Source organism: Chelon labrosus (assembly GCF_963514085.1).
Source record: "Chelon labrosus genome assembly, chromosome: 16".
Taxonomy (NCBI): domain Eukaryota; kingdom Metazoa; phylum Chordata; class Actinopteri; order Mugiliformes; family Mugilidae; genus Chelon; species Chelon labrosus.
The window spans coordinates 4,020,797-4,040,935 of record NC_140349.1 but is presented as its reverse complement, the minus strand read 5'-3'; the positions used below and the strand labels follow the sequence as shown (position 1 = coordinate 4,040,935).

At 41.6% G+C, this 20,139-nt stretch overlaps 1 protein-coding gene across 4 annotated transcripts; it reads right to left on the bottom strand.

Annotated features, from left to right (window-relative positions):
• Positions 1-185: 185 nt before the first annotated feature.
• On the bottom strand, positions 186-19,325 carry rxrba (retinoid x receptor, beta a). Of its 4 annotated transcripts, XM_084563060.1 has the most exons (13): positions 19,261-19,325; positions 18,303-18,451; positions 16,838-17,073; positions 16,453-16,606; positions 16,092-16,271; positions 14,090-14,110; positions 11,416-11,576; positions 11,180-11,309; positions 10,527-10,659; positions 8,586-8,621; positions 6,686-6,777; positions 6,424-6,529; positions 186-6,108 (listed from the first exon to the last, which is right to left on the bottom strand). In XM_084563060.1, exons 2-13 carry the CDS (start codon positions 18,316-18,318, stop codon positions 5,961-5,963), a joined length of 1,413 nt encoding a protein of 470 aa, XP_084419186.1. In that variant the 5' UTR covers positions 18,319-18,451; positions 19,261-19,325; the 3' UTR covers positions 186-5,960. The 4 variants fall into 4 exon arrangements, with proteins under 4 accessions (XP_084419186.1, XP_084419188.1, XP_084419187.1 ...); XM_084563062.1 differs by lacking the exon at positions 8,586-8,621; XM_084563061.1 differs by lacking the exon at positions 14,090-14,110.
• Positions 19,326-20,139: the final 814 nt, after the last annotated feature.

The window sequence follows — 20,139 nt, the reverse complement described above, 5'->3', positions numbered from 1 at the left end:
GGACATGATTTCTCCAGGACACAGTGGGAGCCGAGCAGGGATGATTACGGAAGCGTTATAGTGCAATATATTGCTGCTATTCTAAGTCATTAGATATTTACCCTTTCATCTGGGAATATTTAAAATGGTCAGGAGGAACTTTGTTAATAAGAGAATGTCATTAAATAAACGAAAAACACTTCATGTACAGTATTAAAACCTTTACTCAGACATGATACAACAAACAGAAACAAGATTCAGAATTAATGACTGAAAAACGTATTCAGATTTTTTTTTTTTTATATTCTTCTTCTTCTTCTTTCAATCCCCAAAGCACACAATAAGTCAATCAGCTCCACATGTACAAAGAACAGGACAAAGAACAGACACGAGAGAAAGAGAGAAAAATTAAAAACAAAGAGTTTGACAGGTTCCATTGTGATTTTACAGTTCTTGTATTTGTTCAATACTTCGTAATAAACAAAAGACAGATATCGTAGCTGGAGAAGAGGGAGACAGGAAACAAGACAAAGAAACAGTGTGTGAAAGTTCTCAAAGTGAAGAGTAAACAATTAAGGAAGATTCTAGATCTACTGGAAAATAGGATTATCTGTGTATTTTTTCTCTCGATCAACAACCGAACACCTGATCTAGGTTCTTCAAGTCCCTGCCCCTCTCAACGTCTCTGACCTTAAACACCAACGACCACCTCCTCCTTCAGGAGAGCGCTCAAAATCTGGTTGACCCCTCCTGCCAAGTTCATTCGAAGTAAGGACGTCCCTGCTCAGAGGTGTCCCTCGCAAACCAGACCTGTAAATTCCAGAGGCCTCTGCTCTGTGTCGCCACGGACACAACCACAGTTACTCCCTTATAATCTGAAGCAGATTCTTCGAGGCTGTTCTGTAGCGTCCACCTCCAGCCACACCAGCTTTCTGACACAGTTAACAACTGGTCGCACAGAGCATCCGACCAAACCCAACTGAAGAAGAGCAGGTTCAGGACTAGGCTAGGCCTCGCAAATCATTCCTCGTTTGAATTTCACTTCTTATATACGCATTTGCCTGTGTCTCAGAAACCAAAGTGGATGTTCTCAGGCTGTGGGACCCTTTAGAAAGCACCAATGCACAGCTTGAGCACCCAGAGGAGTCCACGCACGCACACACACACACGCACACACACACGCACACACACACACACACACCGGTCCTCCCCTCTCCACACGAGCTGTCATTTCATTCCTATTAGGGCCCCTCTTTAGTATGCATCACACAGGCCAAGGTTAGCGCACACTCTTTAGTGCGGCGCTGCACAGTAACCACAACATACATGACACACAAGCACTGAGTGGCCCTGCATTGAGAAAGGCGGCAAACAGCTTGGCAGTGATAAATAAACCAGTGACGGTGGCGGTTTCAAGGCTGCATAGCACACACTGCACCTCAGTGAACATAACGGGATGGGCCTCGGCTGCAGAGGGCCCGAAAAACTCTGGCGGGTGATCTATGTACGGTGATCTATCTTCAGTCACAGCCTGCCATCCTTTTAAAATATTTAATCAATGTCTTTATTTTCAAAAGGCGCGCAATTTCAAAATGTAACAAAGATGGCGACGACGATACTGTTACACAGTCAGAAGGTCACAGCATGCGTCTGCCTCGAGTGCACACAGTTGCAACAAAACAAAATAAAACAAAAAAACATTTGTGGGCGGTGCGGTGCGATTCAGCGGTCTCCCGCGGTGACCATAGATCGTCGCAGCTCTGCCGTCAAGTAAAGTAAGCGAAGGGGGACACACAGCACTGAATCCCTTCTCCACAGCTCTCCAACGCTTGTCCCATGAAAAGCTTCACATCCTTTTTCAAACTGTCCAAGAATCATAGGCTTATTTTCAACGAGCGACTAAGCTACGTTAGGTTTAGAGTTAAGTAAATGGAAACAGGGCGAAAGCAAAGGAAGCACGGAATAAAACATCAGATCGACAAGTCAGATAATCACCCCTCCAGCCTGGCTCCTTTTCCTGCAACTTTTTTTTTTTTTCTTTTTTTACTATTTTACTCAACCATTTTATTTAACAGTGCCCAGCAAGTCACAGCCAAAGCCAGACAGTCTGCCAGTCCAAACGCGCAGCTGCAGACAGGTTCCATTAACGTGCATAAAAACATGTGGCCACATACTGTATAACAAATGCAAAAAAAAAAATAAAATAAAAAAAGAAATACACAACCACCAGCTTTGGCTACAACATCCAGCCTGATTCAGATGAAGTGGTTTAGTATTCAGAACCTGCACTGACTCATTAAAAGCTGTATTTGTCTACCTTTAACTAAAACCGTCAGCTCATACCAGAACGTAAAGAAATGCAAACGTTAAATAAGCCGCTATGTGGAGGGATGGGAATGCTACAGGATCTCTGCCAATCATTATTAACTTATGTAACAGGCTAAGCTAACATTTGCCAGATTAACAATGCATATATTGCATAACAACTGTTTGCCAACGTTACCACAATGTGAATATACACGAGTTGCATATTTTGACTTTCCGAAGAATCATCATCAAAGATTAGTATCCGATCAGTCAGACGTGTGTTTGACCGGGATTTAATGTCAACTAGTGGACGCTCCAGCTTTTGACTGACTGTGTAATCATTCCCATCCCCTCTGATAAACATGGTGCAGTAGCAGCAGGTTTACACATTCAAACAGAGGAAGCCCCGAAACTAAAAATCCTGCAGAGAAAGTTTCTTTTTTGAGATATCAACCAACCAGAAGAAGAGATTATTCACACAAGCGCACGTTCCTAAAGTCAGTTTACTGTCTGAAGGACCCTGGGAAACAAGCTCATTTTGGGTTACACTTACAAACTCTTTGTCATTCCACGACCCAACTGTCTTAGGATAGCTCAACTTTAAATTACGATCATGGATCTCCAAGCCCAGTGGCCGCATTCATTCTCACTCAAACCTGAAAACTCTAAAAGCTCATCTCAAACAACTCAACCCACTGAAGCACTGAGACTATGCTCTAACATATACAGTACAAGATTTCTGGCAGATGTTGGTGCTTCTCACCTAAATCGTAAGCTTACTACCGACCACCAAGTAAGCAATCTTTGCCGACAAACAACAAAATAATTCAGCAATGGTGCATAAGGGGCTGACGTTCCTCGACATGTAGGAAATGAAAGGCTTGACCACATGTATGCAAGGATAGAGGGGAAAAAAATGAAACACACCAAAACGCTAAGGTTAGACCAACTTACACGTTAAACAAAATACCTGTCTCACAGGTCAACTGCCAGCCTCTACGGCCGCATCACATGGGGTAGGCCAAGGATCCTCTCTGAGAAGAAGTATTTGGACTATCCGCAGGGCAGGAAGCTCAACGCTCAATCTGGTCAAAGCAGCTAACGGACCGAAAATCCAGCCGCTGCTTTCACCACAGCAGCCCATCTGCTTTCTAAAATACAAAAGACTCTGGCCGTGTCTGGTAGAATAAAAAGTCTCATCAGCCACAGCCAAAATGTACAAGCACTTAGCTGGTATTCGTTTTCCGTAGTTGGGAGTCTGCAGGGATGGTAGGGGATCATAAAATAACAGAAAAGAAAAAAGGAAAACCTACACTTTAAGCGAGAGTGGAGAATGGCCGTCTGATTTGTCTGCGTACTTGCATACTGTGTTTGCATTGATGAGAATGTGCAAGTCTTAAATTAAAAGACCGTATTAGTTATTTAGCACCTGGTAGAGGACAGCTGCACCTCTTCCCTGTCGAATGATACTGCAAATGTGTTTCTAATTTCTATCGAATGTGGTGACTAACAAGAAGGCTAAACAAACCTCAGAGAGTCAACACTTTTAAATACTAACAGAAGTTCGTGGTAAATCTTTACGTGTACCCCGGTACTGCTCACCACTGAGCGTGCAGACGTTTTAAATTCATAGTTAATGTCTCGTGATCTTTTGCGGTAGCTGCATTTGACTTTTCACTGCAATGCTCGGATTCAGTCGCTCACAAATTTCAATCACAGTTAACGTCAAGTGCCATTGTCGACAGAATCCAGCCAATCAATCACCAAGAACAACAGGAAACATTGGCAGACGTTGGTGCAAAAGCAGCAATGAGGTGTGGTTTGGCCCTGGGCTCAAAAACAGTTTCATGGTGTTTGTCATTTACATGGGAGACAAGTCCAATGTTGATTTAACAGCAAAAAAAAAAGAAAAAAAGAGCTGCTGTAAAATTTGTTTGCTGGAGTCACATAATCCACTTTTTCAAGTGTAAACAGATCTTTGTTTCAGCATGACTCCTCTGTTTATTATTTACATCTACTGTACATAAGTATGAGCCAATACATACTGAATAAAAGCTTCCAAAGCTGCAGGTAGTACGTGTAGGATTTCCATTATACAGCATTAATTCACTTCAGTGGTGAAATTAAACGTCGCATTTTAGACACTTCATTTTATCTTGTCACCTGCAGGCTGCACAGAAGTCTTACAGAGAGGACAGAGTGCTGACAGTAATGTCTCTCAAACATATTTAATACATAAGAGGACACTGAACAGTCTTTCTATTTACTCAGGCACAGTACACCACATTGGTCAGATGCACGCTGACCAATTATCTGCAGAACGGTTCAGAGAGCGCAGGAAATTATTCTCCTCTTTTACAGCCAGTGGACTGTTGGTTAGTGTGGGATAGATTATCTGTACAGGAAGTGACCAATGATTTGAGCTACAAGTTCTATTTCAAGTCTTTACATGTGATTTGTCAACGATGCTGCAATAATGAGAGAAACCCTACACATAGTACCTTCAAGTTAATCTTAGGTGTTTGAGAACAGATGGTCATTTGTAGGAAACAAGAACATTTACACAGTTACAACTCACAAAAGTGCATAAATGACCACCAGAGAAGGGAGGATTTGGGGAAACAAATACTATTTTTGTTTTTCCTTGCATGAAGCCATACTTCCGGTGAGCCTCAAGCTGTTTAAAATGCCAACCATCTGCCAAAGTAGAGAAAAGGATAAAATCAAAACATTAAAAAAAAAAAAAAATTCAAGTCATTCTTCTTGTCTTACAAAGCCCGCTGTGCGCATCAGGGTGGGAGGGACTAAGCTTGTCTGTTCAACAAAGTGCTCCCAGCCCCCTTTTCCTGGATTTCAATGCCTTGGAAAAAGCTCTCATTTCATGAGTACAGTACTTCAAAATCGAAACTCAAAACAAGTTTCAGCATGAAAATTCAAAAAAGCATAAAATATTTCAATGTTTACGAGATTGGATGAAGTCACCGGGAGGGCGTGTTAGCCTGTCCCATTACAGGACACCTCCCCACAATAAGAAGTGAATTTGTCTTAACGGTGGACAGTTGATTGAAATGCTATGCACCTGACTTTAAGCTAAAATCATACATGAGTAACTATCCAACTAGTGGTGGATACAATATATGGAGGTGCAGTTAGCAGTAACGGTAATTACCCGAGCAGATACAGGGGAAGTAAACCAGTTATGCAGAAGCAAAAACCCACTGCGAGATGAAGATGTGAAAACGGAAGGCTAACTTAAGATTAAGACATACTGTATATGTGATAGAAAGGGAGGGGGGTATAATCCTTGAGTCATAACCCCTATGGTTAAACAGAGTATGGGAAAAGATGGGGAAATGTGTGTGTGTGTGTGTGTGTGTTTTAGCATACTGTTCATTCAGAGCCATATCATTTGTATATATCTGTATTGGTTATGTGTATGCAGTTTCAAGAATCTGCATGTGTGTGTGTGTGTGTGTGTGAAGATAATCAACCAGGGTGACAAGGAGTTTGTGTTTATGTGTGTGTGTGTCTTTGTGACAGCCGGTACATTAAAACCAGCAGGTGCTGCAGTTAAGTGAGGCCGAGTAAGAAGAGCAAACGAGCCGACACAGGGGGCGGTCGTGTTGGTAATCCTGGTGTGCATCGGATCCTGACCGGACCGAACCTGGCTAACTCTAGGTGAGCTGGTGCGGCGCCTCCAGCATCTCCATCAGGAAGGTGTCTATGGGCGTGTCACCGATGAGTTTAAAGAAGAACAGGTGCTCCAGGCACTTCAGGCCAATGGAGCGCAGTGCTGGGAGCCGGAGGAGGAGCTTCGCAAACCTGGATGATGGAGGGAAGGAGGGGAAGCGGAGTAGCGTTAATAATGTCCCAAAGCTCTATTAATCTGTATGAAACTGAAAAAGAACAACGATTTTAAATTGTTTAAATTTCTGCCCAGGGGAATTATGGCAAATGCAGGAATTAAATTTGGCCTCAGCAGAAATAATTACGACAGATTGTAGACTCTCGTGGGTTTGGGTACGTAATAAAAGTCATTCCTAAACCTCATATTATGTAACTCATGTCTGAGCAGCAGTGTAGCTGCTAATAACTGCATCCCGTCTGGCTCGCCTCTATGCTGGCTTTACAGCGTACCTGCCCTGCTGATCAGGGTACTTCTGTTTGCAGTAAGCCTCCAGAGATGCGTACACCCTCTCTCTCAGGAGCTCCACCTCACTGGGGTTGGACAAACCCTTGGCATCTTCAGACAAAATAAAAAAAAAAAAAAAAGAGAGAGAGAGAACATTTTTATTATGTCTACACGGGAATGAAACACATTTTAAATTTCATCAGGTTTCCAGACGTTAAATCGCCCACTTTAACGAGATCCTGACACCATTTTAAACCGTCTGCATACCTGGGTTGAAGAGGATGATTGCTCGGAGGCAGCCCAGTTCTGTCTTGTCCATTTGCATGTCTCTCATCTTGCTTACAAGCTCTGTCAAAACCCTAAAGAGAGGAGAGGGGAGGAAAGGAGAAAAGATATGCAGAGGAAAGTCCCGTTTAAAGACAGTAGAAAAACGGCAGTTCACGGAAGAGAGAAGCAGGGAAAGAGATAAAGAAGAAGAGAAGGAAATCAGTAAAAAATAAGAGGAAGAAAGGGAGGGGGCGGGGGGGAGACAGTAAGAACAACAGAGAGATCATACTCCTTAATCCAACACTGTTGTTTATCGTTAATCCTTTAATATAATTACTTTATCTCCCAACTACTAATGGCATGGCTGAACTGCTGGTTCTGCAGAAAGAAGAAACACGGTTACAACTGACCACAGTTGGTTCTGGTTGTGGCTGTTTCTGTAAAGATTTGAGCTGCCAAATGTTGATGTTCACATTTCAAGCCCCAATCTGGGAAACCTTGGTCTATCATATGATGACTTGGCTAATGTTTTGGAGCTTCTGGTGGAGCCAACTGATATCCTGATAACAGATAAAGAATATCTGGACCAAGACGTCTGTGTTCTGTTATTGTTCACAGTCCTACTAGGAACATGAGACGCAAAAATGGAGCTGGAGATGGGAATGTCCTCTTTGCCAAGGTCCAACGTACGCTACTATTTGTTGTCGCTCACCAAAAATAATAATGACACACAAATTATTAGACTTAAGGTTTTATTTAAAATAATTCAGGGAATCTATACTGGTTCATTGTAGTTTAGGTGACAGATTAGGTCAAAAGGATCCTTTTCTAACTCATTGTTTTACTTGAAATCTAAAGTGCTAATACATGACTAAAGAAGCAACTAGAACGAGGGACTATCTGTGAATTTGTATTCCATCCATTCATTCTTAAAAAGGCTTTACAAACCCTGAAAACATGAGAAACCAAAATAGGTGTTCAGGCATTCAAGAACAACACATGCAATTAACAACAAAATATTAAGTACCGAGTACGACCTCACCCAACTTACCAGCATTTTAATACATTCTGAATAAAAGAAGTTGCAAAAGTGTCCCGGTTTATTAAGACGTGGTTGCGCAACGATACATGAAGATATTTTAGCGTGAGCCATTACGTGTGCCTGTGCCAAGGACATGACTTTAGAAGAATAGAGGAGCACGGGCCAGAAACTGGGGGGATGAAGTGATGACCATTAGGGACTGCTTATTTGCTATTCCATCATCCGTGATCAGAAATAGACATCTGTTTTTAATGATGTGGATTTTAACAGACACCGCCCAAGCCCCACAACACAGTGCACTGCCAACACCGGCGCAGTGGAGAACTATTTTATTCATATTTAGTCGAGAAATTTGTTGAGGAAAAGAGCGATTCTTGGTTCACACCCAGAGCGAACGTTGTTAATGCTGTAAAATGTCCGATCACTGAAGGCGTGTTACTGGTGAGACCTAAAAACTAATTGAGCATTTAAGTATACAGTACTTTACCATCCATCTGGGTCTGACCATTAATGCCCTGAGCACGCTAGCTTCACACAGATAGTCCACACTGTTTGTTTTGAACAGAACAGAGTGAAGTCTCTCAATGAGCATTTGACTTGGTAAGAAAGTTCATTACCAATGAGCAAAAGGTTCAGCAAACAAAATGATGAGCCAAACCACCACCCTATAGTTCACTGGGTGACTGAGTCAAACGATTCTCAGTGAGTGTCCCTCTGACTTACAACGTGGCCAGCTGTTTGCGAAGCTGCAGAAAAAGCCTAAAAGCACCAAACCTTTGTTTTGTTGCTGTGCTCGTTTTAGTGTCGACTCAAAGAGGAGGGGTTCAAGAAAGGGTGTTTGTGTAGTGGCGTATTTACCTGTCAAATATGGCCCCAACCTCAGCATTGTGCGCCCTGTGTATTCAATCACAATGTGTTATTACAATGTCATTACACAGTTACATTGTTATTACAGTATCCCTTCAGCTGTACAGATCAGTCCATGCTTACATTATGATTTCACATGGTCAAAATCTGTGGAGAACCCATCGCAAAGTTTTATTTAGTTATTTTTTTAAATGTATGGGCTTAAAGTCTGCTTTATCTTGCTCCTCCACATAAACACCGTTACTGTCACTGTACGATCATAAACTTTAATCTTACGTAAACTGCATTTACATGAATTAAAAGAAGCAGAAAAGGAGGTTATGATTAATCTTATGAGCCAAATACATGAGAGCAGGAAACCATTAGTACACGTGAAACTGCTCATACGTAAAACACTGAGACCTCTCATCTTTTAACAGGTGTTCTCACTGAGGCGTTAATACATTTGGAGAAGTAGCTATCCCAGTGAACTGTGGCCACAAAGTGCAAAGCACAACAAACAACAAATCGAACAATTCATGTACGTACTATCTTTGTCGTGTGCTTGATTTGATGTCACTCAAGGGTAATTCCTGCAGTGTTATCAGACTACGCTCAGGTATGTAAATGACAATAAACACCCTCAACTTCTAATGTCAAAATAGTAAATACATACAGTTCCTGTTTGTAAAGTGTTTTTTTTTTTTTTTTTGCTTTGTTCAGTTGTTTTGTTCGTGGCTTTTGTGTTTTGCACTTCAGTGTCTATCAAGTAAGAAGTCTACACCAAGCAATGTGTTACAAAGAAAAGCCATTCTGATATTTTATTATTTACGTACTTCTCGATAAAATATAGTTTTTAAACAGATACTGATGCCAAGCTGTAAACAGAAGCCTCCTGCTAGGAGATAGCACTGCTATGAGAAAATCATCAAAGGAAACTGCCACTGAGTTGTTAGCTTGCTTTAAATCTCATTAGAGTGGTAGACAGACCCTTTACAGCAATGTAATTACTGTGTAATTAACAGTGAATTAACACGTTTTGACGTAGTTGGGGTTTTAGATGAAACTGTTTAAGATCCGCAGAATGTTTTTTAATTAAGGCTATAATTTAACAGGCACTACAAGCATGTAAAATGTATTAAAAGCTGCTGGTGAGGTATTTATCACAGCACAAGAAGTGTCAAAGTTTAACAAAATAAGAGAAAAGAGTTGACTCCTAACAATAACCCAAAACAAATCTTTACTCTCCAACGTTTAGCTAGCGAGGCCACGCCTACTGTACCTACACAGTCTCCACAACGCACGGCAGAATAATCCAATGTCATCTAATACACTGACGCAGCTTTATGTATTTATATTTTAAGGGACATTCCTATTTTATATATGAACATGTTAGTATCGTCCATTCGCCAGCTATTATTACCACATTATCAAAGGCTGCAGTGGGTGCTATGGCACTGTGTGTGGGTGTGCATGCATGCCTATGGATAAGGATTAGTCACCAGCCTCCCTGGCATGCGCCATTATCCTAAAGGCAGCACTACAGAAGCAAGTAGTTTCTCAGCCAATTACAGCCAATGCAGAACACAGCAGCTGCAGCCAACCAAAGGTGAAGACACTGGAAACTAGATGTTTAACCCCAGTCACTAATTCATCTAAGAGTGAATCATCTGTGTGTTTGGATTATAAAAAAATAACACAGTGAGTGTGAAACCATCAGAGACTAAAAAAAAATATATGATGGTCAATTGATTTTAAGAAAGTGCTTCTTTCACCAGCAGGTGATCTCACTACTGTGAAGAAGCAGATCCTGTGCAGCTAAATCCCAGTGAACATTTTATGGTTTCATGTCCTATAAAACCTCACCCCGCACCCAAACTTCAAAATGCTGGGTAAAATATTGTGTCTCTATCAGAGTTGTACTGCTTGTGTGTACTTGCTTCTTTGTATTACCTGTCAAAGATGGCTCCAACACCTGCACTGTGGGCACTGTTCCTGTGGACATGCAGGCCGGTGGCCAGTAGAATCCCGTCCTTTACCGAGATGGAGCGATGGGAGAACGATGCAATCAGGAGTTCATTCCAGCCTGTCGAAAGGTTTTTATTCAAAGTTAGATAATTAACTTCTCATCAAACAAATGCTGACATTATTTCTGGGTTGTTTACCCTTATTAAAATCTACCTGCAGGCTTAAGGTAAGCACGTGAACTACATTTATTGATCATTTGTAGTTTCTAGACACAGAGCATTTGAAAACATACATTTTAATAATCTACCTGAACTATGGTTGGTTACGTTTCTTGTGCTAATTTAAAAATAAATTTGTCGGTGGTGTAAAAAAAATCATTATAATAACAGTGTTTGTCCAAGATTCAATGTCTAAGAGTTTCTACTACTTTGTGCAGCCTACCTGACATACATAATTGAACTATTTGTGGAATAGTATGGGGTTACACTAATATACAGAATTGAAGATTTTTCTGAAATCTGACGTAGTGTGAACACTTATTTTCCTTTTTAGCAATTCTAAAAACAAATGCGTGACAGCACTAAGAATTAAACTGAACCTTTCAGTAGAATCACCACTAAACCTTCATCCTAACTTACCTGCACGAAGCAAGATGACCTGATCGTCCAGGGGCAGCTCAGAGAAGTGAGGGATCCTCTTGGCCCACTCCACCAGGGTGAAGAGCTGCTTGTCTGCTGCCTGACAGATGTTGGTGACAGGATCGTTGGGCTGAAACAGGCACAGCAGAGCATTCATTTACCATATTATTTATACTAATACAAGGCACCTCAAAGGAACACAGCCTGTGGTCATTTCCACCATCCGTGCTACTCACAGAGCTGCCGCCTGAACTTCCATCTGCATGGAGCTCTGTCTTCTGCTCTACAGCCATCTCCGCTTCCAAAATCTTCTCTACTGGCATCTCCTCGTTCACCGCACTTGTCGACTCCACCTCGCCCTCTCGCTCCTTGTTCCTCTGCCGCTCCTCTTGGACAGCTGCAGGACGGGGGGGATTAAAGGGGGGGAAGAAGAACACAGGAGAAAACAATAAAGGACAAGAAAGAGGTGGAAGAGAGAAAGAGTTGAAATAAAAATAATAATAATGTGGGTGGGTGGGGTTGGTGAATGGATGTCAATGTGCAGGAGCAAAGGAGTGGACAAGGTAGCAACAAGTGTGGGTATGCAGACGGATAAATAGGAAGGATGTGCCAGAGGACATCAGGAAAAAACGTGAGAGAAGTAGAGTTGAAGATGAAAAAAGAATGAAGAGGAATAATGAAGTAGAAGGATTAGTGTAGGGTGGGGGTGGTATACAAAGAGAAAGAAGCAAAAAGAAGAGGGAAAGATGAGAGAGCAGGACCAAATCAATGTGATAAAACGCACAAGAAAAAAAAACACAGCAGGAAAGAAGAGAGACACATGCAGGTCATGATAATAAAGTCTCTCATACTGCCTTTCATACGTCTTTCAGGGCCATTATTTACTATTTACAGGGACATTTGGAAAGAAATTGTAATAAAGCACAACGTTGGTATTCTGATAGAGGGTTTAGATAGTAGTTTAACATTTAAGAGTAATTTGCAGTAACAGAGTCTCTCGTATTCATGAAGCTCAAGAAATCTGCAGAAGACATTCGTGCAAATCCAACGACTACAACTCCATACAGCCACACTATGATCGTCTACCTATTTTGGGGGTTTTTGAGAAGTTTTAGTATATAACAAGATATGGAGGGAGCATCTCATCCACTAGTACACAGCATCACAATAATAATGAACTCAAAAAGATATATATATATATAAAAAAAAAAATTAGTTTAAAATCATTTGCAGTCAAAAGTTCTGTCTTTACTTTTTAAAGTCTACCACTGACTTTGGGATGAGTGACTTAATATTGGAGCATGAATTATAAGAATGCCTTTTCACAGTCATCCTAGGTGTTAATTTAGCATAAACAGTCCCAACTAGGGATGTCCCGATCAAGTGTTTTTGCCCCCCGATCCGATACCGATCATTTGACCTTCAGTTTCGGCCGATTCGAATTCCAATCTGATCTTAAATAAACAAGATTTCTTTCCCTGAAGATTCATAAAGGCCTTTATCTTACTGGTATTCTCCTTGATCACATGGGCACCGTGTACATTAACTATAGATATCAAAGTTAAGTGTTGAGAGGTTAGCTCGCACCTATCTTATAGAAGCTCCAACAGACGGCGAAAACCTGTGTTCTCTACAACAGAAATGGGTTCTGTAACCCTCTGTGTAATATTCTTTTATGCTTGACACATTCAGTGTTTGTTGCCGTTTCAGCGTATTCTGTTTTGTAATTTCTCTGTAGGTGGTGATTCAAGCTGGTCACATTGAATGACAATCTCCTACTGCCGCCTCACGAAAAACATCCACATTGGGCAATTATTTTCTGTCTGACTGACTTCATTTTTCCAGAGTAAAGTACTTCCACACAGCAGACCCGTTTAGTCACATGATTTTACTGGTTCTCGGCAGCTCTGACGTTAGTCAACCTCCATTACAACAGAAGAAGGAGGGTTTTGACGCTACAGGGATTCGGTGGCTTCTGTTTATGGCAGCTACAACAGATTGGGCTTGGTCGAAACCCAATACGATCGGTTTTAAAAATGCTTGAATATATTGATCTCCCAGTACTGATTGGGACATCCCTAGTCTCATAAACCTGACTCCAGAAACAGTTTCTTGAAGTGGAATTTGGCAATTACTGCAACAGCAGGACAACAAATCAGCAATGTAGGAAATTGAATGTAATGTTCAAATACCAATTTCTCATGGACTGGGCCATGACATGGTAAATATGAACAGTTTAAACAAAGCTTCTATCAAAGGATAATAGGCATTTTGTATGTGATTCATGGTGAATTAATTAATGACCATTTAAGGAGCACAGATTAATTGTAATATGAGCATTTAATATGAGTCAAAGCAAGTGTTTTTAATCCTAAACGAACAATCTCAATTGGTCATTGAGTGTTTCACAGAGAAAAATAAATTGTTTTAAGTGGGTTTATAGCAGACAGCTGTCAGAGTTTGGATGACAAGACTGGCTTGAAAAACCTGTGAGGGAACTTGACTGAGCCTCTATCCTCCCTCTGCTACAAGCATCACAGTATCCTCAAACTTGAAAATGAATGCTTCTGAACAGATGTGGAACTGCTCTGCGGCTGACGGCAGCAACCACGACCTTACTGGGTAGCAACCAGAAGGGAGTAAACAATAACTAACTTTTAAATAAAGCAGGGTGATGATTAAAAGAAGTCTGCAAGCTCAGCAAACTTTCCCTGTATCCATAAAGGTTAAAAACACGCGGGCGAGTAATTCAAGGCTGGCACTGGCCCACCTCTGAGTGCTGGCAAGAAACTATGGAAAAAATATTTTATAAACTAGCTCCTTCTAATTGATAGGCAATATAATAGCTCTCTGCTTCTTGCTCACTCATACAGACACAGACACACACCCCTCCCTCCCTCTTCTCCTTACATCTGTCGTTCATCTTGGCCACTACAGAAGGAGGGAAGGGGAGAGAGAGAACGAGAGGAAACAAAAAGAGGAAGAGAGGGGGAAAGGGGTTAGTGTTTACAAGGCTTACCCACCCCCATCTCCCTCTCTACCGCTCTCTACTCGTTCTTTCTATCCTCTATTCTACACATGTTTAAGCCCTTTTCAGACATGGACTGTGTCAAAAGCGTGACTCTGTCAAGCTCTTAAGGTAATAGCTTTGTATCATTCAGACACGGGTGACTTAACGGCTTTATTTACACACGCCAGGGCTTATGGAAAAGCTTTCGGCATGTAACATCCAAGACGAGATAGTGCAGGAAGTAAGAATGGAGGGGTCCCACTACGTTGTCAGAGCTCAGACGTTTTTGCATAAAGATCAAAACAATTCCTAAACCTGCGGCTTCTGAATGACGCCTGGGATTAGATCGCTGTAAATTTATTAGATTTTTGTGTACGCCTATCTCAGTGTAAATGCATTATTTTATATTAGTAGTGTAGAAAGTAAAAAAAAAAAAAAAAAGTTCTTAGTCTTAAGTATGACATGTTAAATTGCCACCTGATTAAGATAAAGGGGTGTATGTCTGAAAGGGGCTTTACCGAAGCTCTCTTTGTTAAAAAATGAACAACAATAAGAAAAATATCAACATTAAATACTATAATTTGCATGCCGACATATTTAATACTAATTATAATAAGGCATAATGTATCATTTAAAGTGATGGGTCGAGCTAAAAGCTTCAGGGCTCAGGATTTATTGGTTGAGGCTCAGCAGATTATGCAGAAAGGATCTGCCAAAGAGAGCAGCTGTGCCGAACGTTCCTTTCATCTGCGTTAACTTAATAAATTAACTTAATACATTTTGCCTAGTAACATGCTGTGGAATTCAGCCTTAATCTAACAGTATGACATGACAAACACTCGGTGCAGTTGGCTCTTACTCTGCTCGGCTCTAAAAGCAGCAAGCACGTAATCTCAGATGAATTTGCTTAAAACGGATCCAGCATGATTCTGGATCACAGTGTACACCTTCACAGTGCAGGAAGCAGATCAGCAGCAGTTAGCAAAGCTTCTGACGGGCTCATTTTTATGCGTTACGGTCAAGCAGTTCCATGGTAGGGCCAACTGTAGAGCCAATATTGTTGCTGCTTTGAATTTTGTTGCTGGTCCAAATCATGGGATGGATTTTAAACTGATTGACGGTCACCTGGAGACAAACACCTGATAAAAACAATATATGCGATACTTCTTATGACTAGACAAAAACTGTGACCACGCCCATTGTGCCTATTTAAAATAACAAGTTATTTGAGTAGAGGGAAATAAAAGAATTTAGTATAAATCAAAAGGACAGGGATTTACCCTTTAGCTAATTGTTTATTAGCTAAAAGGATGGCGTGCAATGGACTTTAGGATAATGCAGAGTTAGCCTTCTTATCAGAATAAGAGTCTGGTAACATGCAATTGGGACGTCACTATGGGGCGTGTTTCAACAGATAAAGAGAAACAAAACGTCTGCATGCAACTGGATAGTCCTGCAACCAATCAGGGACATTTTGTTGCACATAAATTTAACTCAACTGCGCTCAGATGACATGAATGACTACGTCGCTGTTGCTCGTCTGTTGACATAAAGACATAAAAGCTAAACAAATGATTGACTGGCCCGGCAGATCTTTGCCAGGGCTCAATCAACTCCCAACGGAGCGACTCCAGACCAGTGATTGCACATATCACACAAGTTGCGTCGTCTAATTTTGTGCCAAAGAAGTACATAATTTGTCAAAAGGCAGGGGACTTCTGAAATGGATTTTAAAGCTAAATATTCATCTTCATATAATTTACCTTGTGGGAGAAAACGCACCGCTTTTGCATTTAAGCTTAAAACTGTAAATATGAAAAGGTTCGTATGAAGGTCTCATACATAGCTTAAGCATCAGCTGAGGAACAAGTGATCTACAGGGTTTGTTTCCTTCGTGCTCACCTTCTCTCTTCATGCCCATGGCCAGGCACTTCTGGTAGCGGCAGTACTGGCAGCGGTTCCTCTGTCTCTTGTCCACCATACAGTCTTTATTGTCCCGACAAGTGTAGGTCAGGTCTTTGCGCACTGTTCGCTTGAAGAAGCCTTTGCAGCCCTCACAGCTGTAGACGCCATAGTGCTTACCTGGGAGGTGGGAGGAGGTAGCAAGAAAAGGGCCAAATAAGTCACACTAAATAGATTCTAATTTTTCCCACGGTTAAAATTTAAGTGTCTTGGGGCCTCTGACAAACTCTTGAATAGTAAAACAGTACCCTAACTAAAAGTCTACACAGAGAAATCTGCTGTATTTAAGATGTGCACTTACCAGAGGATCTATCTCCGCAGATGGAACAAAGGCGTTTCTGGGAAAGCATCGGTCCTGGGCTGTGGGCTGACAGCTGTTTCAAGCCCAGGGGAGGTTTCACATCATCTGAGCTACTCACTGCATGGAGCCCTGACATGGACACTGTAGAGTTGATCTGAAATGAAATCGAAATGAACAGTGAGCGCAATGTCAAAAGTATTCAACTGTTACAGTTTCTACTTCTGTAAGAATTCAAACATCACCAAGACCTCACAATAAACATTTTTGCAAGTGTTTATTGTCCTCTGACATCTCCTCTGATATCTCTCTCTGATAAACTAGTAAATAACAGCACAAACAGAAAGACAAGTGGGGAGAAAACACAACAAGGTAAGCCCTGCCTTACCTGGGGGCTGCTAATTGGGCCATAACCAACTGAAGGTGTGCCAGGTAGGCAGGGGGATCCCAGTGAAGAGCTGATAACAGAAAACGGCGAACCGATGCTACTGATGGGGCTGTTGACCCCGGCAGAGGTGATGGGAGGCAGGGAGGTCATGGAAGCGGCAGCTGAGGGAACCAGCGGAGGCGACCGTTGGCCCGACGGTGGGGAGGAGACAGACGAACTGTCCGGGCTCCGAGAATCTGAGAAGAGAAAACCAGAGGAAGGATGTCCAAACTGTGCGATGAAGGTTTCTGGGTGAATTCATCAGTGAGCTGTGCGTGCAGGTGTACAACTAACTAATCTGAAGAATTAAAAGCTTATGAGAACATGTGGAGTTGTTTTGTACATTAAACCGCAGGAATCACAAAACTAATGGGTGGAAAATGTTTATTACCCCAAGAAGGACACCCCTAGTTAGCTAAGAGAGCAAAAGTAGCTGTCGGCTTCAGTAAACTGGTCAAAGCCTTGATTTTATGGAGGCTGTGGGTGGTTTTGCACTGAACTGCAGGAATAAACTTTTACTCATGCTGTTTTTTTTTTTTTTGCTTTTAAGGCTGTTTATGTAAAATTGTTAACAGTTGTCAGACAGTGCGTTTGACACAAGAGTTTCAGTGTGGGAGTTCGATGTCTAATGATGTTATCTTTCCAGAAATAATCTGCCATAATCTGTTGAGACTGATAAATCAGTTATTAAACCCTGTAGTGAAACTGTTTATTCCATATATTCTGTGTCTGTGGTATATTAACAAGTAGTAATAGTGAGGAAACTATTTTTAATGTAAGGACTTTCTTCCCTTATAATAAAGTCAATAAAGTTAAGCATCACCCCAACACGGACACAGTTATTGTCATTATTTTCCTGGTCTGGTAATAAAGGCACAAAGCTCTGATACAGAGCTCTCTACTACCTTCACTACTACTTTTTCGGATAAAGGATAAACATCAGGAGCAAAGAGTCAGCTGCTTTTTTAGAGCACAGTAACACATTAGTATCATCCAGATGTTTAAACATGGCACTGAAAAACTTGGATTTGTATTTGTTGTTACATCAGTTGCATCCTAAACATCACAAGACTGTAAAGCTGAAAAGACACATTATTCAGGCAACTGGTAAATTTAATTCCCTACTAATCTAAATGACATGTACACCCACTTTTCTTTTGAGAAATGGTGCAGTTTGCAATTTAAACAACCGACCCTGACTGACTTATTTAATGCAGCTGTGACAGATGTAAACACGTTTGTTTTTAAAAGATTTAATATTCAACCAAGTCTTAGGTTTGTGTTGCATCATAGCCCATACATAATACATACATAGTACTCAATCTAATGAGTTTAATTTATAAAACTTTAGCAATAATTAACATTATTTTTCAGATTGTCTTGTTGTGGTGCTGCAGAGATATATATATATTTTTTCTTTGCTCACCTCTGCTGTCTCCCATGATGGTGGCTGGGACACAGGGGCAGGCTGGCAGCTATAAGCCGAAATGCTTCCGTCTGTGACAGCCTGCTACCAAACTCTAGACCGCGGACTGAGGCCCGGGCCTGAGCTGTTTTGGGAAACCAAAAACGGGTCTGAAATTCCAACACAAGAGAGAAAGAGGGAGAGGGAGAGAGAACCGTGTAAGATAACGGCGTGGCAGAGGGCTCACAGTCTGACACACAATCAAAAACAAAAACAAACAACACGCAGTCTCTGCGAGGTTTAAAGCAACGGTCTGATTTAAATAAAAATCAGTGCGTGTCTGGTGTCCCTTTGGTATTTTTACATAACGTTGGAGCAGGACCTTGCAAAGCAACCAGCTGCTCAGCTGATGCCAAGAAATGTCTTGTCCCGGTACAAGACACAACGAAGACACGCTGATATCCAACAGACGGATGTGACACTGCTTCAAAACACCGACAATATTACCGTGTGTCAGCGCAGGAAAATAAAACACCAATATATAATAGATGGAGCCCCAGATAAGTGGCAACAAGCCACGGCTTCTCCGAGCTAGCTAACGTTAGCCATCATCACACAGCTCGTAAACTGACCTAGCTAGCGCTGCTAGCTCATTTAAAACGCCCGTGCTTGTCGTAAAGCTAACACAAACAGCTAACACATAGCTCAACGCAACACGTTACCACGGGTTTAATGTTACCTGTTGTAGAAATCACGCTATGCATAGTTTAAGCTGGCAAAACAAGCTAAGCGCTAAAGCTAACTACGTTTAGCCACATAACTTAGCTAGCAAGCTAGTTAGCCCGAATGTATCGTCGGACAGCTGGATTAGTCCAAACATAAAAGTCTATCGCATCCCTCTAGACCTCTGTCTTCACTTAACGCGCTAGCTAAATGTTGTAAATATACAGTTTCATGAAAATAGATGCAAATTACTGACGGTTTAGCGGCGCAGCTTCTTCGCATGAAAAGATGTGGCGACTAGGCCCCGTGTGTGTCTGTCTCTCCCCCCACTTTGCCTCGTAGTCAACCCTCCCTCCCCCTGCAAGGATGAAAACATGATGATGGTGGAGGATTTGGCTTAGTGCTTCTGTTACAGTTGAACATTAGCCCTCAATCAGTGCACAGCGGTGCAGCCTGCCTTCTTGAGGCTGGAGAAGGGGGCTGCGTGTGATCATGATGTGCCTCACATGTCACCGAGCCAGGGAGACACATCCAGTGCAGGAGGTCAAGAGGTCAAGACAAGTTCAGCTCTGTATGCCAGCGGGCTGAAGAGGTTACTGGCGGACACTGGAGCGCTGGTGGTCCCTGCCGCGCCTGGGAAACAAATCAGTGCCGACACCTCCGTGGATGTGATCTCCTCAAATCAATTAACTACGCAAATAGTTTCTGTTATTGCCTGAGGAGCAGTCATGTGCAGAGCAGACTGAAGACACAAGGGATCATTCATCACTGCAATGTTGAGATAACGGCGTGGCAGAGGGTTCCCAGTTTGCCACACAATCCAAAACAAAACAAATATCACGCAGTCTTTGCAAGGTTGTAAAGCAACGTTCTGGTTTTAATAAAAATCAGTGTGTATCTGTTGTCCTTTTGGTGTTTTATATAAAGTTACATCATGTTTCTTTGTGGTAACATCAAGCAAATGTTTTTTTCTGTAAACATGGTCATCACAAAATATTTCTTTATCAGTAATTTCATCTATTATTTTGTGTCCACTATTTCATGCCTAGAAGCTGTGTTGAAAGCAAAAAATCTTGTTATCAAGTGTCCTATGAGTGTTTTTGTTTTCCATCTAAATTATTACAGCTATAATTAA